Source organism: Galeopterus variegatus, unplaced genomic scaffold, assembly GCF_000696425.1.
Source record: "Galeopterus variegatus unplaced genomic scaffold, G_variegatus-3.0.2 Scaffold1344, whole genome shotgun sequence".
NCBI classification, from domain to species: Eukaryota; Metazoa; Chordata; class Mammalia; order Dermoptera; family Cynocephalidae; genus Galeopterus; species Galeopterus variegatus.
This window is the reverse complement of record NW_007727455.1, coordinates 70,407-88,654: the sequence shown is the minus strand read 5'-3', so window position 1 is coordinate 88,654 and position 18,248 is coordinate 70,407. Positions and strand designations below refer to the sequence as shown.

General features: G+C 53.8%; 1 protein-coding gene across 1 annotated transcript in view; it reads left to right on the top strand.

Moving 5' to 3' along the window:
• BRD4 (bromodomain containing 4) overlaps window positions 1-18,248 on the top strand; it is a 53,059-nt gene that overhangs the window by 26,324 nt on the left and 8,487 nt on the right. The window contains exons 10-15 of the mRNA XM_008576403.1: window positions 5,553-5,762; window positions 6,381-6,580; window positions 7,054-7,349; window positions 8,584-8,694; window positions 17,979-18,031; window positions 18,162-18,247. Of these exons, the coding sequence (XP_008574625.1) occupies window positions 5,553-5,762; window positions 6,381-6,580; window positions 7,054-7,349; window positions 8,584-8,694; window positions 17,979-18,031; window positions 18,162-18,247 (956 nt within the window). The remainder of the gene's footprint in view (window positions 1-5,552; window positions 5,763-6,380; window positions 6,581-7,053; window positions 7,350-8,583; window positions 8,695-17,978; window positions 18,032-18,161; window position 18,248) is intronic.

The window sequence follows — 18,248 nt, the reverse complement described above, 5'->3', positions numbered from 1 at the left end:
ATTAAAGCAGGGTGGCTGGTTCTGTTTTGGGGTGTCCCACTGAAAGCCCCCTCCCTGCCCCTCCCCACCCTCCACCTGCATTCGGTTGCCTTTGGCCGGAAGAGCGTGTGTGCTGTGCATGGCCCAATCTCTTCTCCAAAACAGACCTGTCTCAAGTCGGCGGGGGACACTCTTTCCAGGTAGACACCGTCACAGTTGTGAGCTGAAGTAACTGCCCAACTGTGGGCATTTCTTCACCAGAGCCTCGAAGGCCTTTGTCTGCCTTCTAGCTGCAGGGTGGCTATTTTGTATGTGCCCACAATTCCCTAATGGGTGGGGTTCATGGGCCCTTTCCTTCAAGAGTCCCTGGGGGGTGCACATTATAAAGTGCACACATGGGTGGGGAGGGGGACAGGTTACAGCATGAATGTGTAAACTGACACCACTTCTCTTTATTTAAAAAAAAGGAAAAACATAAACCCAAATTTAAACAGTAGTTATCTTTGTATAGTAAGGTTGGAGTTCTAACAATTTTGGACAATAAAGTCAATATTTAGTGCTTTTATAATCTGCTTTAATTCTTTAAAATTATACATAGAAAATCATAAAAGTTCTCAGTCTCTTCTCCCCAAGGCCATGGGTTGCTTCTGCTGTCGAGGTCAGAGCAGATGATGGTCTGGGCCATCTGCCATCGTGAGGTGCAGGTATGCTAATTTTGGGCTTGAAGGGGCTTCTGCACACCTGGATCTCTCAGCGATCTGTGAGGTGTTTCCAGGGTGGGAATGAGGACTTGCAGAGCCTTTGGTGAGCTGTGGGTCTGTATCAGACACAGGTCACTTGAGCCCACTGCCCACCTCCCTCCCAGCTCTGCTAACTCCGCATGTTGTCCCAGACTCAGCACTGTGGCATCTCCTACCTCCTCTCCCTGTTCTGTCAGTTGGCCCCTGTCTGCATCAGGGGCTGCGTTTGGTTCAGAGGACATGTCCTTAAACTCTTGGGGTAGAAAAAAACACTTCCCTTGTGAGGTTGGTTGGACTCTTTCTTACTAGTATGGACCTGCTTCCTCTTATTTGAATGCATGCTCAGACTTTAAGGTTTTTATTTCTACTTGCTTGTATCTTAGTTTTGTTTTCTCTGGTTTGGGGGTTGTGGGGAGCTCTCTTCAATTTGGTCTTGTCTGTCTGCTTTCTTCAGAAAGAAGACTGCCCCTTCACCATTTATGTCTGCATCTCCCATCCTTGAAGGAGTTCAGGTTTTTTAATTTTACAGCAGTTCTTGTACACAGCCACCGGGTGGCTGTGGTGCCCTGCGCACCTCCCTCCTCTCTCCCCTTCTCTGGAGAAGACAGGGTACTTATGCTCACGCTGCCTATACTTGAGGTCGATGCCTATACCCTTTCTTTTTCCTCATGGAAACAGCTAAACCAAAAGAAGTTCTCTTCCAGCACCAAAGATTGCTAGTTTGAGCTACTTTATTAAAAATAAAGGAAAAAAAGCACCCTCTAATATGTTTTATCTCTTCCTAATTTTGCGTCTGTTTTTTCCTGTCCTCCACTGAAACCCAGGAGCTACTTCCTTTTCACAGTCTCTGCTTCTCCAACAAAGGTTTTTGGTTTTGTTTGTTTTAACGGGGTTTGTTTGTTTGTTTGTTTTTTGCATTTTTGTATTTTTCTCTTTCCGGGTGTAGAGTGAGCCTCCCCAGACGTGGAGTTTACCCATAGCAAGGCCACTGAGATGTTTGCCACATGGCAGCCTTTCAGTTGAAGGGTTTCTTGCTAAACGTTGATTCCAGATACCAGGCTGGAGTAGACAGATTCCCGTCCTCCAGGGGTCTGTTTCAGGCAGGGGTGGGGCTGTGCTGTGGGGGGTGCTCAGCATTGGGTTGCCTCTGTCCCCAACCTGCTTTGCCCACCTTGGAAGGTCACTGTGTCACTGAAAGTGGTGTCACCTTTTCGTGCCAGTGGATGGGTAGAGGTGTGGGCTTCTCTTCTAGAAGGCAGTTGTTGTGTTTGTGGTATTTCAGTCTTTGTTTTCTTGTTTCTAAGTTTCTTCGTATCAGCATGGTTTAGAGAGCTGGACTATCTGTCAAGGAGTGGGAGGAACACAGCCCTTTTTAAGAGGTGTTGGGACCTGCTTAATTATGTCTCTTAATTAGGCTGTACCCAAAGAGTGGGATTTACCTGGAATGTTATGTGGAAAAGGATCCACTTCATTTTCCTCTTCCACCTTGTAAATTATGGGCCTTTAGAAAACCTGTCCCACAGTCTGACAGCTGTGGTCACAAAGACGACCAGGAGCCTCTGGGCTGGAGTTTCCTCAGGAGTTCAAGAGTGGCTTGATCTAAAGGCCACCAGCACAGTTGGTGGGCCCAGAGCTGCTGGTGGCTGCCCTCTCCTCTCTGCTCTGTTTTGAAGTGGAGGTTATTTAGGAAGTTTGGTAGTGATTGCAACCCATATGGCTGCCAGAGTTTTATTTTGAGAAAAATATCTCAAGTTCAAGGTGGTATGCAATTGTTTTTACAACAAGGAAAAATGAACTGAACAGTATGTTGAGATCTTGCCTTAGATCCCAGAGGCAAGAAGCTTTAGAGATTCTTCCACTCACAGCTGCGTCCCCAGCACCTGGCACCTAGTGGGCCTCATGTTTCTGTGTTTTGCACCTCTCCCGAGGGTCTCCAGCTCCACCCCTTGGCTCCAGGGCTGGTTCACCTGTGGATCTTTGGGCACTGTGGCCTCCTAGCACATGAGCATATCTATTTCATTAAAAGGAGGAGGTGCTTTTCCCATGGATTGGATGCAGCTCAGGGCAGGTGACCCTGGTCAACATTCTAGCACAAAGAATACTTGCTCTGAAACCAGTGGGGTGTGCTGAGGCCCAGAAGCACATCGTGACCCAGACCCACAGAGGAGGGGAGGTAAAGGTGGGAGGGAGCTGGACACTCCCTTCAGACACTGCTGGCCCAACAGCAGAAGGCCTGAGCCCCTTTTGTCCATAATGGTGCTGGTTGTTGGTGTCCATTGCTCCTTTCCATTGCTGTCCTCCCTCATGTGACACTTACCCTGGGTGCATTCTGAGTTGGGTTTTTCTAGCCTCTTGCTGGCTCCATATCCCCTCTGCCCTCTCTCCTTGGCACTGTCCTAGCACTTGTCTTCTAGCACTTGGCCTGATGCCCACCTCTCATTCTTAGGTCTCAGCATACCCTTTCCGGTTGCTCCCAGTTCATCATCCCTCTTGCTGTTTCCAGCTTAGCACTTAGAACAGTTTGCAGCTGTTCATGGGTTTACTCGTCATTCTGTTTTCCACTAGACGATGAGTTCCTTGAGTGCAGGGAGCTCATCCTTCCTGTTCATCACAAAGCAGGTGGATATGTGTCTTTCACAGTCACTCGGCAAGGTTTTCCTGCAGCAGCCCCAGGCCTGCCATGGGTTTCCCAGGATGCCCCCTATTCGGACTACAGCAACATATTGTCCTCCTCCAGACAGAGGAAGATGACGGGCTGGTGCAGCTGGACACCCTGGCCCTGCCTGATGTTAGCTTTTCATCCGTACCAGCTTCCTGTCTCATACTCCTTGCCGCTTGGTCTTGGGCCCTTGGGAGGGCCAGGGCCAAAAGCACCCGGGGAATGGAAGGAGGCCTCAGAGCCAATTCCACAGCAGCCATAGTCTAGGGTGGAAGAACAAGGATGTCCTTGTGACAAGGGTAGTGCTCTCAAAGATGGTCTGAGGAGGCTGGGCACGTAAGCAAGTGGCCTGAAGCAAGCTCTCATTCAGTGAAGGGCCCTCCGTCTGTCCTGAAGAGAGCTGGTCCTCTCCTTTCCTGATATCCTGATGTCCTGACACTTCTGGAGCATATTTCTCCTCTAACCTACTTCCTACTCCTTGGCAGCAGGCATGGCTCTTCCAGAGGCTCCTGTGGCCCCAGATACCTCTTGGGATCAGTTGGGGCCTGAGCCTACTCACATCCAAGGCACTGCAGGTGGGGAGGGTCGCTGCCCCCTGCCAGCATATGGCTGGGTGCGTCAAGGCTGGGGGTCTTGCTTGCTGCTGCACGAGGGGCCTCTGCTCTGGTGTGAAGCCACCCCCGCTTCTCCCACCTGGGCCGCTCTCCTGGCAGGCTGGGCAGTGATTGTCTCTATCCCCTCCTCCTCCTTACCGTCAAACCTGCTTAAGGATTTATTTCTGAATAAATTAGAAAGTTATTGCCCTTCTGGTAATTTATCAGCACAACCGTTTATACAACAGAATCCCAGGCAGGTGACTTGCTGGGAGAAGGAAGCCGTATGCTGGGTGGTCTTCAGGAGAGGGGTGCAGCACCACAGCTGTGTGGGATGCCTGCTGCAGAGGACACCCTCTATCCCAGCTGCCTGGGAGAGGAACACTTGAGGGGTGTTTCCTGAGCCATCAGGAGGTGCTTCTAGGGCTGGCTCTGTCAAGCAGGACCCCGGTTGAAACGGCAGCCTTGGTGCCCAACCCCCACTCCCCCTTCAGTTGGTTCTGAAGCACCAACATCGCATACTTGGGCGACAGACCCTTCCATAGTGTAAGCTGCCGTGGTGATCAGTTTTTAAAGCAGGTCTCAAAATCCTGCTGAAAAGCCAGCCCTGTTCCTTCTGCTTGTGTTCTCTTGAGTAATCACTGGATTGATCATGGAGACCTCAGGGTAGGGAGGGACCTGCTAGCTCTGGGGCATGACCCCTGGTGCAAGGGCTGCTGTTCCCTGAGCTTCGTGACCCCGTGGTTTCATCTGATTCCTGAATCTTGGAGTTGAAATGTCTCAGGGTCTCCTGGAATGGGATTCGTGTTCAATCTCCCCATGGTCTCTGCTCGTGCAACTTACACCTCCCAGGGTGGCTCCCTCCCTTACCCTGTCCTCAGTACCTCCGCACCCGCTGTCCTTTCTCACCCTTGACTCGTGTGCTTTCAAGATGCCCCAGCTAGTGGCTTGGCACTGCTCACTCAGGTGCTCCAGGGCAGTCTGAAGAATGGGGAAGTAGACCCACCACATGCCAACTACAGTGGGTCCTGGTCCCTCAGTGGTGGCATGCTCTATGCCAGGCACACTCCTACCTTGGGGCCTTGGCACATGTTGTTCCCACTGCCTGGAAGGCTTTCTAAAACCGCAGACCCACTCCCCGCTGGAGTGTGAATGAAGACCAGCAGAGGCTCCTTTTCTGTGAGCCACAGACCTGGTGGGAGCTTTAGGGGACTGTTTCTGGGGTTCTTGCCATTGACCCGCCATCTATCAAGCACCCTTAGATTGCCAGCTGCCCTTCGTGATCTGTGTCACATGTTCTTACATGGGCTGTGTCCCCCAGGGAGTGAATGCCCAGCCACATCAGGACCACCTTGCTCTTCAAAGTGAGATTTGAGAGAGGAGTGTTGGAAGAATTGTCAGAGGCCCTTGGCTGGTCTCTTGTCCCCTGTGTGGAGAGGGGCTCACCACCATCCCTGCAGCCTTCTTTACTCTCTTGATCTATTCCTGTTGAGTTGGCCCCAGCAGCGGGTGAGGCCAAGGTGATGCTGAGCATGGCCTGGGCACCCTGCAGCCCTCACGGGCATGGCTTTCCTTCCCTAGGATGTATTCGAAATGCGTTTTGCCAAGATGCCGGATGAGCCTGAGGAGCCTGTGGTGGCCGTGTCCTCCCCTGCTGTGCCCCCTCCCACCAAGGTTGTGGCCCCGCCTTCATCCAGCGACAGCAGCAGCGATAGCTCCTCGGACAGTGACAGTTCCACTGACGACTCTGAGGAAGAGCGGGCCCAGCGACTGGCTGAGCTCCAGGAGCAGGTGAGGGCACCGGCGGCTCCATTCTCAGCTCCTAGGGTGCATGGACCAAGGCATCACCCCAGACGTTTTTAAGAGAGGCTCTTGGCTCTGAATTACCACAGGATGAGAATTTCTGCTGATCCCCTTGTAGCCTGTTCCCCTCTGCTAGGTCAAGTGCATTCTGGTCATGCATGTGTGTATGCTGTGTGTGTCAAGGTTTGGGGGGAGGCCGAGCCAGGATGTCCCTCTCTCCTGAGGCTCTGCTCCTGTCCCTACAAGCTGGTCTTAAGGCCTGTAGTGCCCAAAATGTTTGCACACTCTTGCCGGCCTCAGGGACCCTCCTTCTGGGACCAAGATGGCTGTGAGGGTTACTGTCTGTTGGCTTGGGCAGCTCCTCTGGCAAGGAGGATTCTGACAATCCTTGGAATTCAGGGAACGGGTGGGCAGGGGCACTTTAGGAATCTGGTTAACATGGCAGATCACAGAACTGAGGGCCAGTCCCCCTCTGCCTTGCCCGTGCCTGTACCCTAACACCTGGGGCCCCACGCTGTTTTGTGTGGTTCACAGCAGATGTCCGGGTCTGGGTGATGGGAAGGAGGTCCCAGCCCCAGGCTTGCATCTTGCCTGTCTGGTCCGCAGCTCAAAGCCGTGCATGAGCAGCTTGCAGCCCTCTCGCAGCCCCAGCAGAACAAACCAAAGAAAAAGGAGAAAGACAAGAAGGAAAAGAAAAAAGAAAAGCACAAAAAGAAAGAGGAAGTGGAGGAGAATAAGAAAAGCAAAGCCAAGGAAATTCCTCCGAAAAAGACAAAGAAAAATAACAGCAGCAACAGCAATGCGAGGTCTGTGTCCCTGAGACCACCCTGGATAGGGACCCTCCTCCTGGGGGCTGCTCGGCCAGCCCTGCAGGCCTCCACCTGAGCCTGCCTGGCCAGCGGAGAGGCTGCCCTTGTGCTGTAGCGGCTCACTGGGCCGGGCAGGGCTGGCGGCTGTGCACACAAAGCAGGACTAAGCTGCTGTCTCTGTGTGCTTTTCTCTGGGATGAGCCTTTGGAGCTCACTGTGTTTGGTGAGGGAGGATAGTGTGGTGCAGATGGCTGGGACGGGGCCACAGCAGAGCCCCAGTCCAGGCAAGCCCAGGTCATGGTTTGTTTTTAGTCTCCACTGGATGCCCTCGGTGTGAGTTGCCAACCCCCTTTTCCTGTGAAGGCCATCTAGGTGGGTTATGGGAGGTCCCCCCTTATACACGTGGAGGAATGAGTGCCTGGCTTCCTCGGGGACCCATTCTTGACAGTGTTTGTATCATCCCTCTGTAGCAAGAAGGAGCCAGCACCCATGAAGAGCAAGCCCCCGCCCACGTATGAGTCGGAGGAGGAGGACAAGTGCAAGCCCATGTCGTATGAGGAGAAGCGGCAGCTCAGCCTGGACATCAATAAGCTCCCCGGTGAGAAGCTGGGCCGCGTGGTGCACATCATCCAGTCACGGGAGCCTTCCCTCAAGAACTCCAACCCCGACGAGATTGAGATTGACTTCGAGACCCTGAAGCCGTCCACACTGCGAGAGCTGGAGCGCTATGTCACTTCCTGTTTGCGGAAAAAAAGGAAACCTCAAGGTGCACTTGGGCCCTCTGGGTGTGGGGAGGTCCTTCCTGTGCGCATTCCTCAGTTAACTTTCCCTTCCTGACTCAACCCTCTCCCCCTACAGGTTTTTTTTCCCAATTATAAAATCTATGTTTTTGACATACAAACCTCTGGAAGGTTGTAACATCACATTCGGACCTGGGTCGTCATTGCCTTTCTCGATCTCTGTAGCTGGTGGCTTTCTGAGAGGCCCACCTGCACCTTGCTGTGTTTCATCCCTGGCTGCCTGCTGCACAGAATTCCCTAAAAGCACCCTTTGCCTCTTTGGGGCCTCCAGGTGGGGCATGGCCACGAGGAAAGGCGTGTCTGCAGTGTTCCAGGGGCCGTGTGCTGGTGCGATGCGTTAGAGCTGAGCCAGCCTCCGTTTCTCTCTAGTGGGGGCAGTTCAATGTGGCCCCCTCTCTGGCAACAGTCTTCCAAGCATTTCTTCCATGGTATATATGCCTCATTTTGACTCACAGCTTTGCTTTTAGGACTGTAGGACTTAGGGTCCATATCAGGGCCTTGCTCTTGATCTTTGTCCTCAGCCGAAACTGGCTTCTGGGGTCATTGGGCCCCTGCCTGGGGTGCACCATGTGGTGACACTTGGGCTCTATTCTGCACACTGGATGGCTGTGCTGAGAGACCACTGGGGTTATTTCCTTGTCTTGCTTAGTCTCTGGGTGTCTGTCATGTTCCCTTTGTGTCTTCTTCACTCCCTGCCAGAAAAGTAATTGAGGGGACCAAAGCCTAGCAGAACCTAGTGTTAGGAAATAATCCCTCTGCCCAATCTCTTGAATCCTTGATAAACCCACTAAAGGGTATTCTGAGAGATTTGGAGGGGCCTTGAAATTTACACATGAGCCAATTTTTTGGCTAGTGAGCAGGAGGCTACCAGTGGGAAACATGGGACTACTCAAGTCCTGGAAGGACGGCAGCCAGCAGTGAATACATCCTAGGGAAGGAAAGCCATGCCCGTGAGGGCTGCAGGGTCCCCCCCCCCCCCCCCCCCCCCCCCCCCCCCCGCCAGCTCACACACAGTGAAGAGCTGCCCCTCCCCCAGCTCTCACACAGTGAGGAGCTGCCCCTCCCCCAGCTCTCACACAGTGAGGAGCTGCCCCTCTAGCTCACACACAGGCTAGCTGTGGTTGGGGGGGTGCCTGTGGCTAACAGCAATCTCTGGTGTCGGAGCCCTGCCTGACGCAGTTCCTGATGCTCGGATTACAGCTGAGAAGGTTGATGTAATTGCTGGCTCCTCCAAGATGAAGAGCTTCTCATCCTCGGAGTCGGAGAGCACCAGCGAGTCCAGCTCCTCTGACAGCGAAGACTCCGAAACAGGTTAGGGGACATGTGTTGTAAGCATCTTCTCAAACTCCTCCACCTGTGCCCGGCACCAGCTTAGTCCTCTGTCCAGATTGCTAAAGATCCCAGAGTCGGTGGTCATGACTTTGCTTGGCCCTTCCATCTGTCTGTCTGCCATGTTAACTTTCTCCCTGGGGATGGTGGGTGGCCCTAACACTGCTCCACCTGAGGATTGGGCTGTGGAGGTTGAGTGGCCAAGGACATTGACATTGCAGAACGCTGGGTTGAGGGGCAGGTGGGGGGCTGGGCTGTGAGGACTTCTGTGGGTGTTGGGGCCCAGATGGTGCCATTGACCTTGGTTCGACTGCCAGTCTTCTGTCCCAGAGGAGACTGCGTCCCCATGGTCTTCCCTGCATCACAGTTGCATGCAGCGTGGCCATTCCAGGGAAGGTGTTTTGCCAGGCTCCAGAAGGTGTGGAGTCACCTGAAGCTGGCAGACCAAAAAGCCAGTCTCCTCTTGGCTCTGCTGTCTTATGGACTCTGGCCACCACCTGTTCCTCCCTAGAGTGTGCTCGCTCCTATGTTGGCTGCTCCTGGCTCTTCTCTAACTCTGCACACACCTGGACATGTATGTCCGCACTTCTAACAGTCCCTTCTTTCTGTGCTCCATGGGTCTGTACATGTGTTCCCCGGTGCTCCGTCAGAGCCTACCTTTGGGCAGCAGCTTCAGAGCAGGAGGTGGAGTCAGGTTGTGATGTTGGGAGCGGGGTGGGGAAAGGGCTGCTTTCCTCCAGATGTTTACTTCTCTCATTATTCTCAGGGGAGCAGGTGCTAACACTGGCCTGGGGGAGAGGGTAGGGAGGAAGCCCTGGTACCCTGGAGGCCTTTGCTGGGAGGTGGAGCTAGCTAGCAGTCTGTGTCTAGGGTGAGCATGGTTGCCACTTAGCAGGTCTAGATCTGTCAGCTGAGCAGACAAGCTGCAGACCACCTGAGAGCTAGCCCTGGGGTGTCAAGCAGGCTGGGGTGTGCAGATCCACTATGGGAAACACGTGTTTGGGCAACAAAGACTCCTGGCATGTTCTTCCATGGATCTGTCCTGCCTCCAGAATTTTTTTCTAGTTGGAAATAAATGCTGACCCTCATATAGTCAGTGCATGTACATGGTGACCTGATTGTGGCAAGGAAGGCTGAGGGTCCCTCACAGCAGCTGGGAAGAGCTATGTTGCTCAGGAAACTAGGGTTGGAGGAGGAGGTGCCGGTGGGCCTCGTCCAACATATTCCTCTTCCCTTTTACAGCCTGGTGTTCGAGTGAGTGAGCAGCACACCTTGGGGTGGGCTGGGTGCTTCTCCAGGACTCCAAATGCCCCCTACATCATTTTTGTTGGGTCCAAATGGAATGAAATCCATTAAGGCACATCTGTTCTGTATTTCTCTAGTGCCCTCTGTGTGGGCAGTTGCCTGGCCTCCCCAGTTGCCCTACATTAGCCTTATCCATTCTTTCTAACCAGCATCCTCCAGTGCATTTTTTCCTGTCAGCCAGCAGGGGGTGCTGCACCCCATGCTTGCCTGGGAAGGACTGGCCCTTGGCCGCCCCTATCTGGGGCCCCGCCCTCAGCAGGGTGAATGGCCATGTTTCTGGGCCCAATTAGCATTCCTGGTGGCTGCTGACTTTTCACTTTCTGTGCCAGACAAGCCTTGAGTTTGCCTTTCCTCTGAGTTTTTGCAGTTCCTGCATTCTGTAGCAGATTGTTCCTACCAGGGGTTCTGCAGCTTTCTCTTCTAAGGATTTGAGTGACCAAAAGAAAACCCCAAAGGCTGAAATTGGCAGGGGACTTCGTCATTAAAACAGCATGGCTTGGCCCGGGCTAGGGACTGCTTAGGGGGCTGTGATCATCACATCCTGATTGCAAGTCTGTGACCATGGCCTTTGTCTTTGGCCCCCATGCTCCTCTTCCAGGCTCATTTGCTGTAGGTGGGAATGCTCTTGGGTTTCTGAGTGAGCGCCTTGTGCCCCCTCCTGCTGTCGCCTGCTGTGGGGCAGCCGGGACAACATTTCCAGCAGCTCCCTACCGCTGCCACATTTTTCTATTTTTTCACTCTCCCCACCCCCCTTAAAGTGGGAAGATTGTGCAACAAGTAATCGGAGAATCCTGGGAACAGCTGTCCTGGCAGGAAGAAGGGAGAGATTTACAGTCTCACAGCCCCTGGCTCCCAGGCTCTCACAGTCCAGCCCTGACCACTTGCTCGGCTGCCTCGGCTCTGGCTTTTCCCTCTTCCCAGGCACCCTCCCCATTTTGGCTCCCTTTTGTCATTGCTGTCTTGGCAAGCAGAGCTGCCGATAGAACCAGGGGCTTTTCTCTTGCCTTCTATGTGCACTGGCCACCTCTGTTACAGGCTGGCTGGGTACTTCTCTCAGAGGGTCCCACTGTGTGGGTTTTGTGCAACAGATCCCAAAGTTGGAGCCCATGCCCCGGGAATTACTCAACACAGCCTTCTGCCATCCCGTCCCACATGGAACACTGCACTCTACCTGGAGTGGTGGGCAGCTTCTCCAGCGACTGTTCTGGGTCCAGGAAGCCAGGCAGCACCAATTTTTGTGGCCACTTACAGGCAGTTCTGCCTTGGGAGAATGGGGCAGGGTGGGAGGCGTTGAAGGTATTTATCCTTTAGTTTTTGGGGGCTTAATTGTTTTACTCTCCTTGTTCTTGTGTTTCTGTTTGGACTGGAGCCGAAATTCCTGAAAGGGCCTATTTTTGTCACTGTACTAAGGGTCAGTTCTGCTGACACAGCCTCGAGACATGAATCACCAAAAGAAACAGAACAGAGACACTAAATTGGGGGGGTACAGGATTGCGCAGACCCCTTCTCTGGCGGCTGTCCATAGACAAGGATGCTGCAGACTGATTGGGTCATGGGGCTGGTCTGGGGCCAGGCTGCAGTTTAGGGAGGTGGTGCGCAAACAGGTGGGGGTGTTGCTTTCCTAGCTCAGTCCCAAGCCACCATGAATTTCCCCACCCAAGCAGCAGGCAGTGCCATTAACCTGTCCCACCACTTTCTCTGAACCCAGTTATTACTTGGGTTATGGTCTTTCATTGAGCATCAGTTCCCACTAAAGCTTGGAGCTGCTTTAGGGTTCAGTATTGGGACAGGCAGGGGTAGGGCACAAATGCCACCCTCCCACCACCCATTGAGCATCTGCAGGTCTGGGTTGGACAGGCCTGAGGAGGGTGCCATGGTGCTGCTATTCCGGGTGGGCTAACAGAGCTGTGACCTTGCTGTCACCAGCACTGGGATCGGATCCACTTGGCACATGGGGCAGGGGATGTCCTGGGACGCTTTCCTTCAGTTTTTACTGGTCACATTGCTGATATTTGGTTCTTTCCAGATGCTATCCACAGGTCTGTGTAGGCAGGAGTGGCTAACATCTTGTGTTCCTCTCAGTACCACCCCTCACACACCTGGGCTGGGGCAGGTATTCAGGGAGGTGTGGGGAGATTTTCTTCGTACTTTGGTCTGGTCTTCTAGTTGCAGCAGGAGCACAGTCCAGCTATTTTAGTCTCCTGGTTTCCTTTTCCCAGGATTGGAGCATGTGGGTGTTTCTTAATAACTCCAGGGGAAAAAGGAATGCTTGATGTTTTGGAAAGCTTTGAGCTAGGAAGTGCAGGCAGAGGCCATGGGGCGCTCTTACCACACACCAGCCTCAGCATCCCAGTCCCATTTCAGGCCTGCTGCTTGCCTTGGGAAAGGGGCGAGGCCCCTGGAGGGGGTAGAAGTAGGAAGAGATCTGGAAGATGGGGTTGCAACCAGTTTGTCTGCACAGCCAGGTGACACCCCCGCACACACACACATACCCATGAGTTGCAGCTGGAGGGATTCTGAGGCTTCACGGGTGGGCGAGGGTGAGCCTTGTGGAATGCGACCCAGAGAGAGAGGCGGTTGGTGGGCGGGTCTTTCCCATGCACATGCAGGGGGCTGGGAGTGGTGGTTGGTTGCATCCGTGACTCCAGCAGAGGCATCCGCTCTGCTGTGTGGGTGGGAAGAAGCCCTGAGCCCCTCCCTGGTCCAGGGAGCCATGTTGGATACCCTAGAAAAGGAAAGAAAGGAGAAGACTTTCCTCCTTGGCCTGTTTCTATTGTTTCTCTCCCCCTCTTCCTCAACAGTGTATGTAACTGACTCCTCATTTTTAGTTTGTGTTTTCTGGGATCTGGCTGTTCGCTCTTTCCCTCCCTCAGCTGGAGGTCCTGCGCTCCATCTCCTTTCTGAGATGAGATAATGTGCAGCTCCCCTGAGGAGATAGCTCAGAGTCAGCAGGTGCCAGGTGGGGTTGACACATCTGGCTGGTGGGATATGGCCCAGGCACTTCTCAAATTCAAGAGGCAACCTCAGGAGCGCTAAAGGAAGTGCCAGCATGCGCTCAAGGCAGGGCACACATGAAACTCGTTAGTAGAAGCAGTTATTCTGTCTGGAAGCATGAACAGGTTCGGGGCAGTTTTGGATCCTTGGCCCTTCTAAGGGGAAGGTGGGTCTGTCCCTGCCCTAGGCCGGTCAGACAGGGGACAGTTCCTGGTCTCCAACATCATTCTCTCATGGCTGTGCCCTGTCAGCCACCAGGGCATAGCGGGCTGGCTCAGCCCACAGTTCTTCTAGTCTTGTGGCTTGAATGGTACATTCCACACCATTTCTCTCACACTGGTTTCTCTCTCCCTCTATGTAGGTCCTGCCTAATCAATGGACTCGGACTCTTAATAAAACGGTCTTCAGTTCCAGATTCCTTCCCAGCAAGCTATAGCTTAAGTTCATTTTCTTCTGTGAAAGGGACAGGACTCCATCAAGTTATGGAATTCCTCAGAGCCCTGGGCCTGTCCCTGGGGTGGATTAGTCATGTCCAGCAGCTCACACCTAGTCCCACCTTCGGGAAGGCTGCCTGCCTACAGACTGCCTGGCTGTCCCACCCAGCCTCCCTGGTCATCTGGGGTCCTCTGGGTGGGTGGCATCTCCCAGAGGGTGATGACAATCACCCCACACGTGCATACATGTGGTGCTGTTCCATGTGCAAAGCCCGATCTCAAATGTGTTTTCTCTCTTTGTCCTCTCCCTCTTTTTCTGGGACTCTGGACCCTAACTGCTTCCCTTCTGGACCTTGCAATGATGTTAGCCCAGGAAAGACCTCTTTCAGCATCAGGAAGAACACACTGACCTCCTGAGCTTTCCCAAATGAGAAATAGAGGTTTTAGAGGTGAGGCCAGCTGGGCTGTCCCATCACCAGCCACAGCTGACTCAGCCTCCTGAAGTTCTCCTTTTGTCTCCATTGTTCCCCTATATCTCCGAAAGCTTAAGTTGCCTGGTGGGCATTTTCCCAATTTCTTTGGTTTCTCCTCAAATCGCACAGGGAAAGTAACTCCTGGGCTGCCATGGAGGTGGCTGGTGAAGGGCGCTTGGGTTCATGTTTCCCACCCCTGGCAGTGTTGGGATCAGGGCTAGTGGACAAGAGAGGGCACCGCAGCCCCTTGGGGACTGCCCCTGCACATCTCTGAGGGGCATAGCCAGCGTGGACATCCTTAGTCTTCAGTCCCCTAGAATGACGACAGCCCCTGGGGCTAGGGCAGCCAAGGATGGCCACATCATCCAAGCCTTCCCAGAGATACTGAATAGGCTTTTTGCTCTAAAAATAAATATCGGCCCTTTTTTGGTCATGAATCCAGCATCTCAGCAGAATACTGCCCAAGACAAAAAGTCCCCTAAGGAACCTCATCTGCATTTTAGGGGGCTTTTTTTCTCTATTTTAAAGTGTAGTTTGTGTACTTCTTTAAGGCCTGTTCATCTCCTGGCGTGGTGGAGCCTGCCTTCTGGAGCTGGAAGTAGGCTTAAGGTACAGCCCACCATTGGCAGGCCCTCAGTGCTGGCTTCCTGCCTGTAGGGAAAACCCTGGTAGACCTTCCTAGCTCCTTGGGTGCTGGGGCTCAAGTAGCTGTAACTGCCCCAGTCCCGCAGGATCTAGCTCCAGCCTCACCAGGGCCTCCCAGGGCCCTGCAGGGATGCTCAAGAGTTTCTAGGCTGTTTCTCATCTTCTCTGGGCATCCGGCTTCCAGTCAAGTTCCATTTGCCAAATAGACTATTTTGAGCTGCCCTTTGGCCCATGCCTGATGTGTTCCCAGTGAAACTTGGCTTGGCTGGGGTGGGAGCAGGCAGGGAAGGTGGGCTTCATGCCCAGAGATTCCCACAGGACAGTTGGGAAGCTGCTGGCATTATCTTTCTGGGAAGATTATGCTGTCTTGGACCAAATGGCAGCTTGGATTCCCACAGTGTCAGGCCTGTGTGCCACCCCCACCCCTGTCCTTCCCTCCTCTTCCCTCCCCCCACACACATGTACACGGCTAGCCACAGGCCAGCTCTCCTGTAGGGTCCTTTTACCCTTGCTGTCCAGGGACCCCATCCTTCTTGCCTGTAGGGGCTTCCACCTGGCAGAGAACGCTCAGAACCCCTTGAACTTGAAAACGCTTTAGACTTAAACTGTCACCTGTACTTAGTGCCAGTTCTCACTTAGTGCCCACTCACTTCTTGTTGGCAGCCTCCTGTGCATGGGTGGCAGGAGGTGCCCACCAGGGTCCTCAACACACCAGCTGGCTGTGGGTCCTGAGGAGGGGTTATGGGAGGTGGAGGGAGCTGGCCAGTGCAGTTGAGAGCTCCTCTACTCTGCCCTGACCCCTCTGTTCTGTCTCCTTTGTTGGAGTGGGGCCCGGGGGGTGGGAGGAATCAGTGTTTTAATCAGATTTTACAAAACCATTTTATTTCTTTGTACAATTACCATCCTGTGTAAAGATGAAATTTGTGTTGAGTTGAAGATTGTCATGGAATAAAGATCACACAGTTCTTGAGGCCATCTTCATGTAACCCTTTCTAGAGAGTTTTGTGTGGGGGGGTGTCTTGGGGCTGGTGTGTTATGAAGCTGTGCACTTCCTGTCTTGTCTTTCTACTGGTAACATTGATACAGCTCGGGCCACATGAGCCAGACTGGATTGCCCCTGCCCCTGTCAGACCCTTTAGTCATCTGGTCCTGGGAGTCTGCCATGTGCCTCCCACTTCCTCTCCCCTGATCCAGGCCTTCCCCACCCAGGTGCCCCCAGTATTTCTAAGAAGCCCCGGGATACATCCCTGTGACCTTTCCAAGGCAGTCGAGTCATGCTCTCTGGAACCCCCATAGGAGCCATTGCACTTAGTCCCCACACCTTCTCATGAAGAGTTAGAGTGACCATCCCTCATTTATGGTAGCTAAAACTGATCTCTCCAAGGCCATCAGACAGCAGGCTGCCCTGGCCTACCCAGCATTCTCCCCGTGACTGTCTGGGCACATCCCTAAGGCTGCTCCTAGTCGGGCTTGACACAGTGGCCTCGCTTTTCCCACAGTTTCCTTTCCCCATCCCTTGATCCCTCAAAGGGGCACCCAGTGTGGGAGCAGCTGCCCCTAGCCACCCTGGTTCCATCACCTGCTTGTGCTAGAATCGGGGCTGGAGAGGAGACCGTCCTAGGGAAGCCCCAGCCTTTTCCTCCCACTTCTTTGGCTTAGTGGCCTCCTGCTGTGAGGCATCTAGGTTATGCGGACCAGGCCTCCCCTGGTGTGTGGGGTCTCTGTGGTCCTGGGGCCTCCAGGCTCCCCAGTGCTCCTCTTCCCCCATTCCACAGCAGCCAGCTGCCCTGTTGCTGTGATCCTGCACATCTACCCAGACTCTACCCTTGTCTCACCTACAGGAGCTTCCCTCCCACCACACTTCATACTCTGACCCAAAGAGTCCTAAGCTCTATATCCTGGCATCTCGTGTCTGGGTTTGGGGCTAGGCCTCTGTTTCCTGTGTCCAAAGTGTCCTCAGTTGTGGCCCTTTGCCATTTGTATTAGGACATATGTCTGTAGCTGCTGAGGTCTATGTCCATGTCCTGTCTCTTGCATGGAGTGGTCAGCTCTTGCAGGGCATGAGATCCCTTCTCATTCCTTTTGGTGGCAGCTACATCCTGAGGGCCATGTACCTCACAGAAGTTTAGCATGGTCCTCCACAAAATGGCTCCAAGCAGAGGTAGCCTCAATTTGGGCAAAGCATGCGTCTTCTGACACCAGCAGTAAGAGCCAACACCCTGACAAGGAATGCAGGGGCAGCCAGGCAAAGCCACAAGGTGCCTCTCAGTGACAGCAATCCAAAAGGCACCCTACTGGGGGCCCGGCAGCCTGCCTGGAGGTTGGCAACCATGTTACTTGCAGACCTATGAGCACTTGCCAGGGCTCCTCTCCCTCTCCGGGTCTTGCACACCATCTGTGTTTAGCCAGGGGGCATCTGGCTGGTGAAATTTCCTCAGTGTAAATCTCTGGAGCAGGGGCCATGGTGGGTGCACTGACTCTTGAGCACATTTCACAGGCAGGCATGCCCCGAACACATCCACACCACTGCGGCATCCAGCTTATCGGCCCTGCGGGGCCAGGGCCAATGCTGCTGTCTCTGCAGCACGTTGACTGTGTCCCAAAGCAGGGATTTCTCTGAAGTCCGTCATCTTTGAGGAAGGAGAAGCTGGCCGGCGTCCTCCTTTGCTAACCATGGCAGTAAACACCGACCCCATTTGTTCCTCGTCATTCTGGGGAGGCCCACCTGCTTCCTTCCCTCCCCAAAAGTGGCCACACTGTGCCCTCTTGGCATTCCTACTTGCCAGCGCTTTCCTCACCTGACCTGTGGCTCTGTGGCCAGATGCTCGTGCCAGCACTGTTGGTTTCTCTGAGCATATTTCCTTCGCCATGGAGAATGAAAAGGAGAGGTCTCGGAGAGCCGTAGGGTTGGAGGTCCCCAAGTTGCTCCTGTTAGCTGTGTGGCCCTGGACCAGTACCTTTGCTTCTCAAAGCTCTACTTTTCTCAGTTGCCAAATAAGCGTGACCTTTCAACCATCAAAGCCTGCCCCAGGACAGCTGGAGGAGGTCCAGAGTGTGCAGACTCTTGGCCGCCATGGTAGTGTCTGACCCTCAAGCAGGGGAGGCGTGGGCAAGGTCTCCGCAGCTCAGGTCCCCATGCAGCTGTGGCTCAGCCTCTAATGGCACTGGTGGTCTGCAGCTTGGCAGGGGAGGCTTTCTTAGGCACGGCCCCGCTAGGAAAAGCAACAGGCAAATGGGTAGGTGACACCTCACACATCTTTCCCTCCCCCTTGGTAATTGACTCAGCCTGGACCAAACCTAGCCACCCTTTCAGCATCACTGGTCCTCATGAACATGCTCTGTGATCTCTCTGCGTCCAAGGCCAGCTTGTACTGTTCTTCCCCAGAGCCTCACCACCTTCTCTTTTCCTCCACAGAGATAGCTCCGAAGTCAAAAAAGAAGGGGCACCCTGGGAGGGAGCAGAAGAAGGTACGTGGGCTCAGGGTGTTCCTCCATTAGGTGAGAGGTGGCCACCTGGCTCGGTGGGCCCCATGGGGACCCTGGATCTGGTCTGGGTTGGTTCTGCCTGTCTGACATCAGCCTGTCTGTCTGTCTGCAGCACCATCACCACCACCATCAGCAGATGCAGCAGGTCCCGGTCCCTGTGCCACAGCAGCCACCCCCACCTCCCCAGCAGCCCCCACCA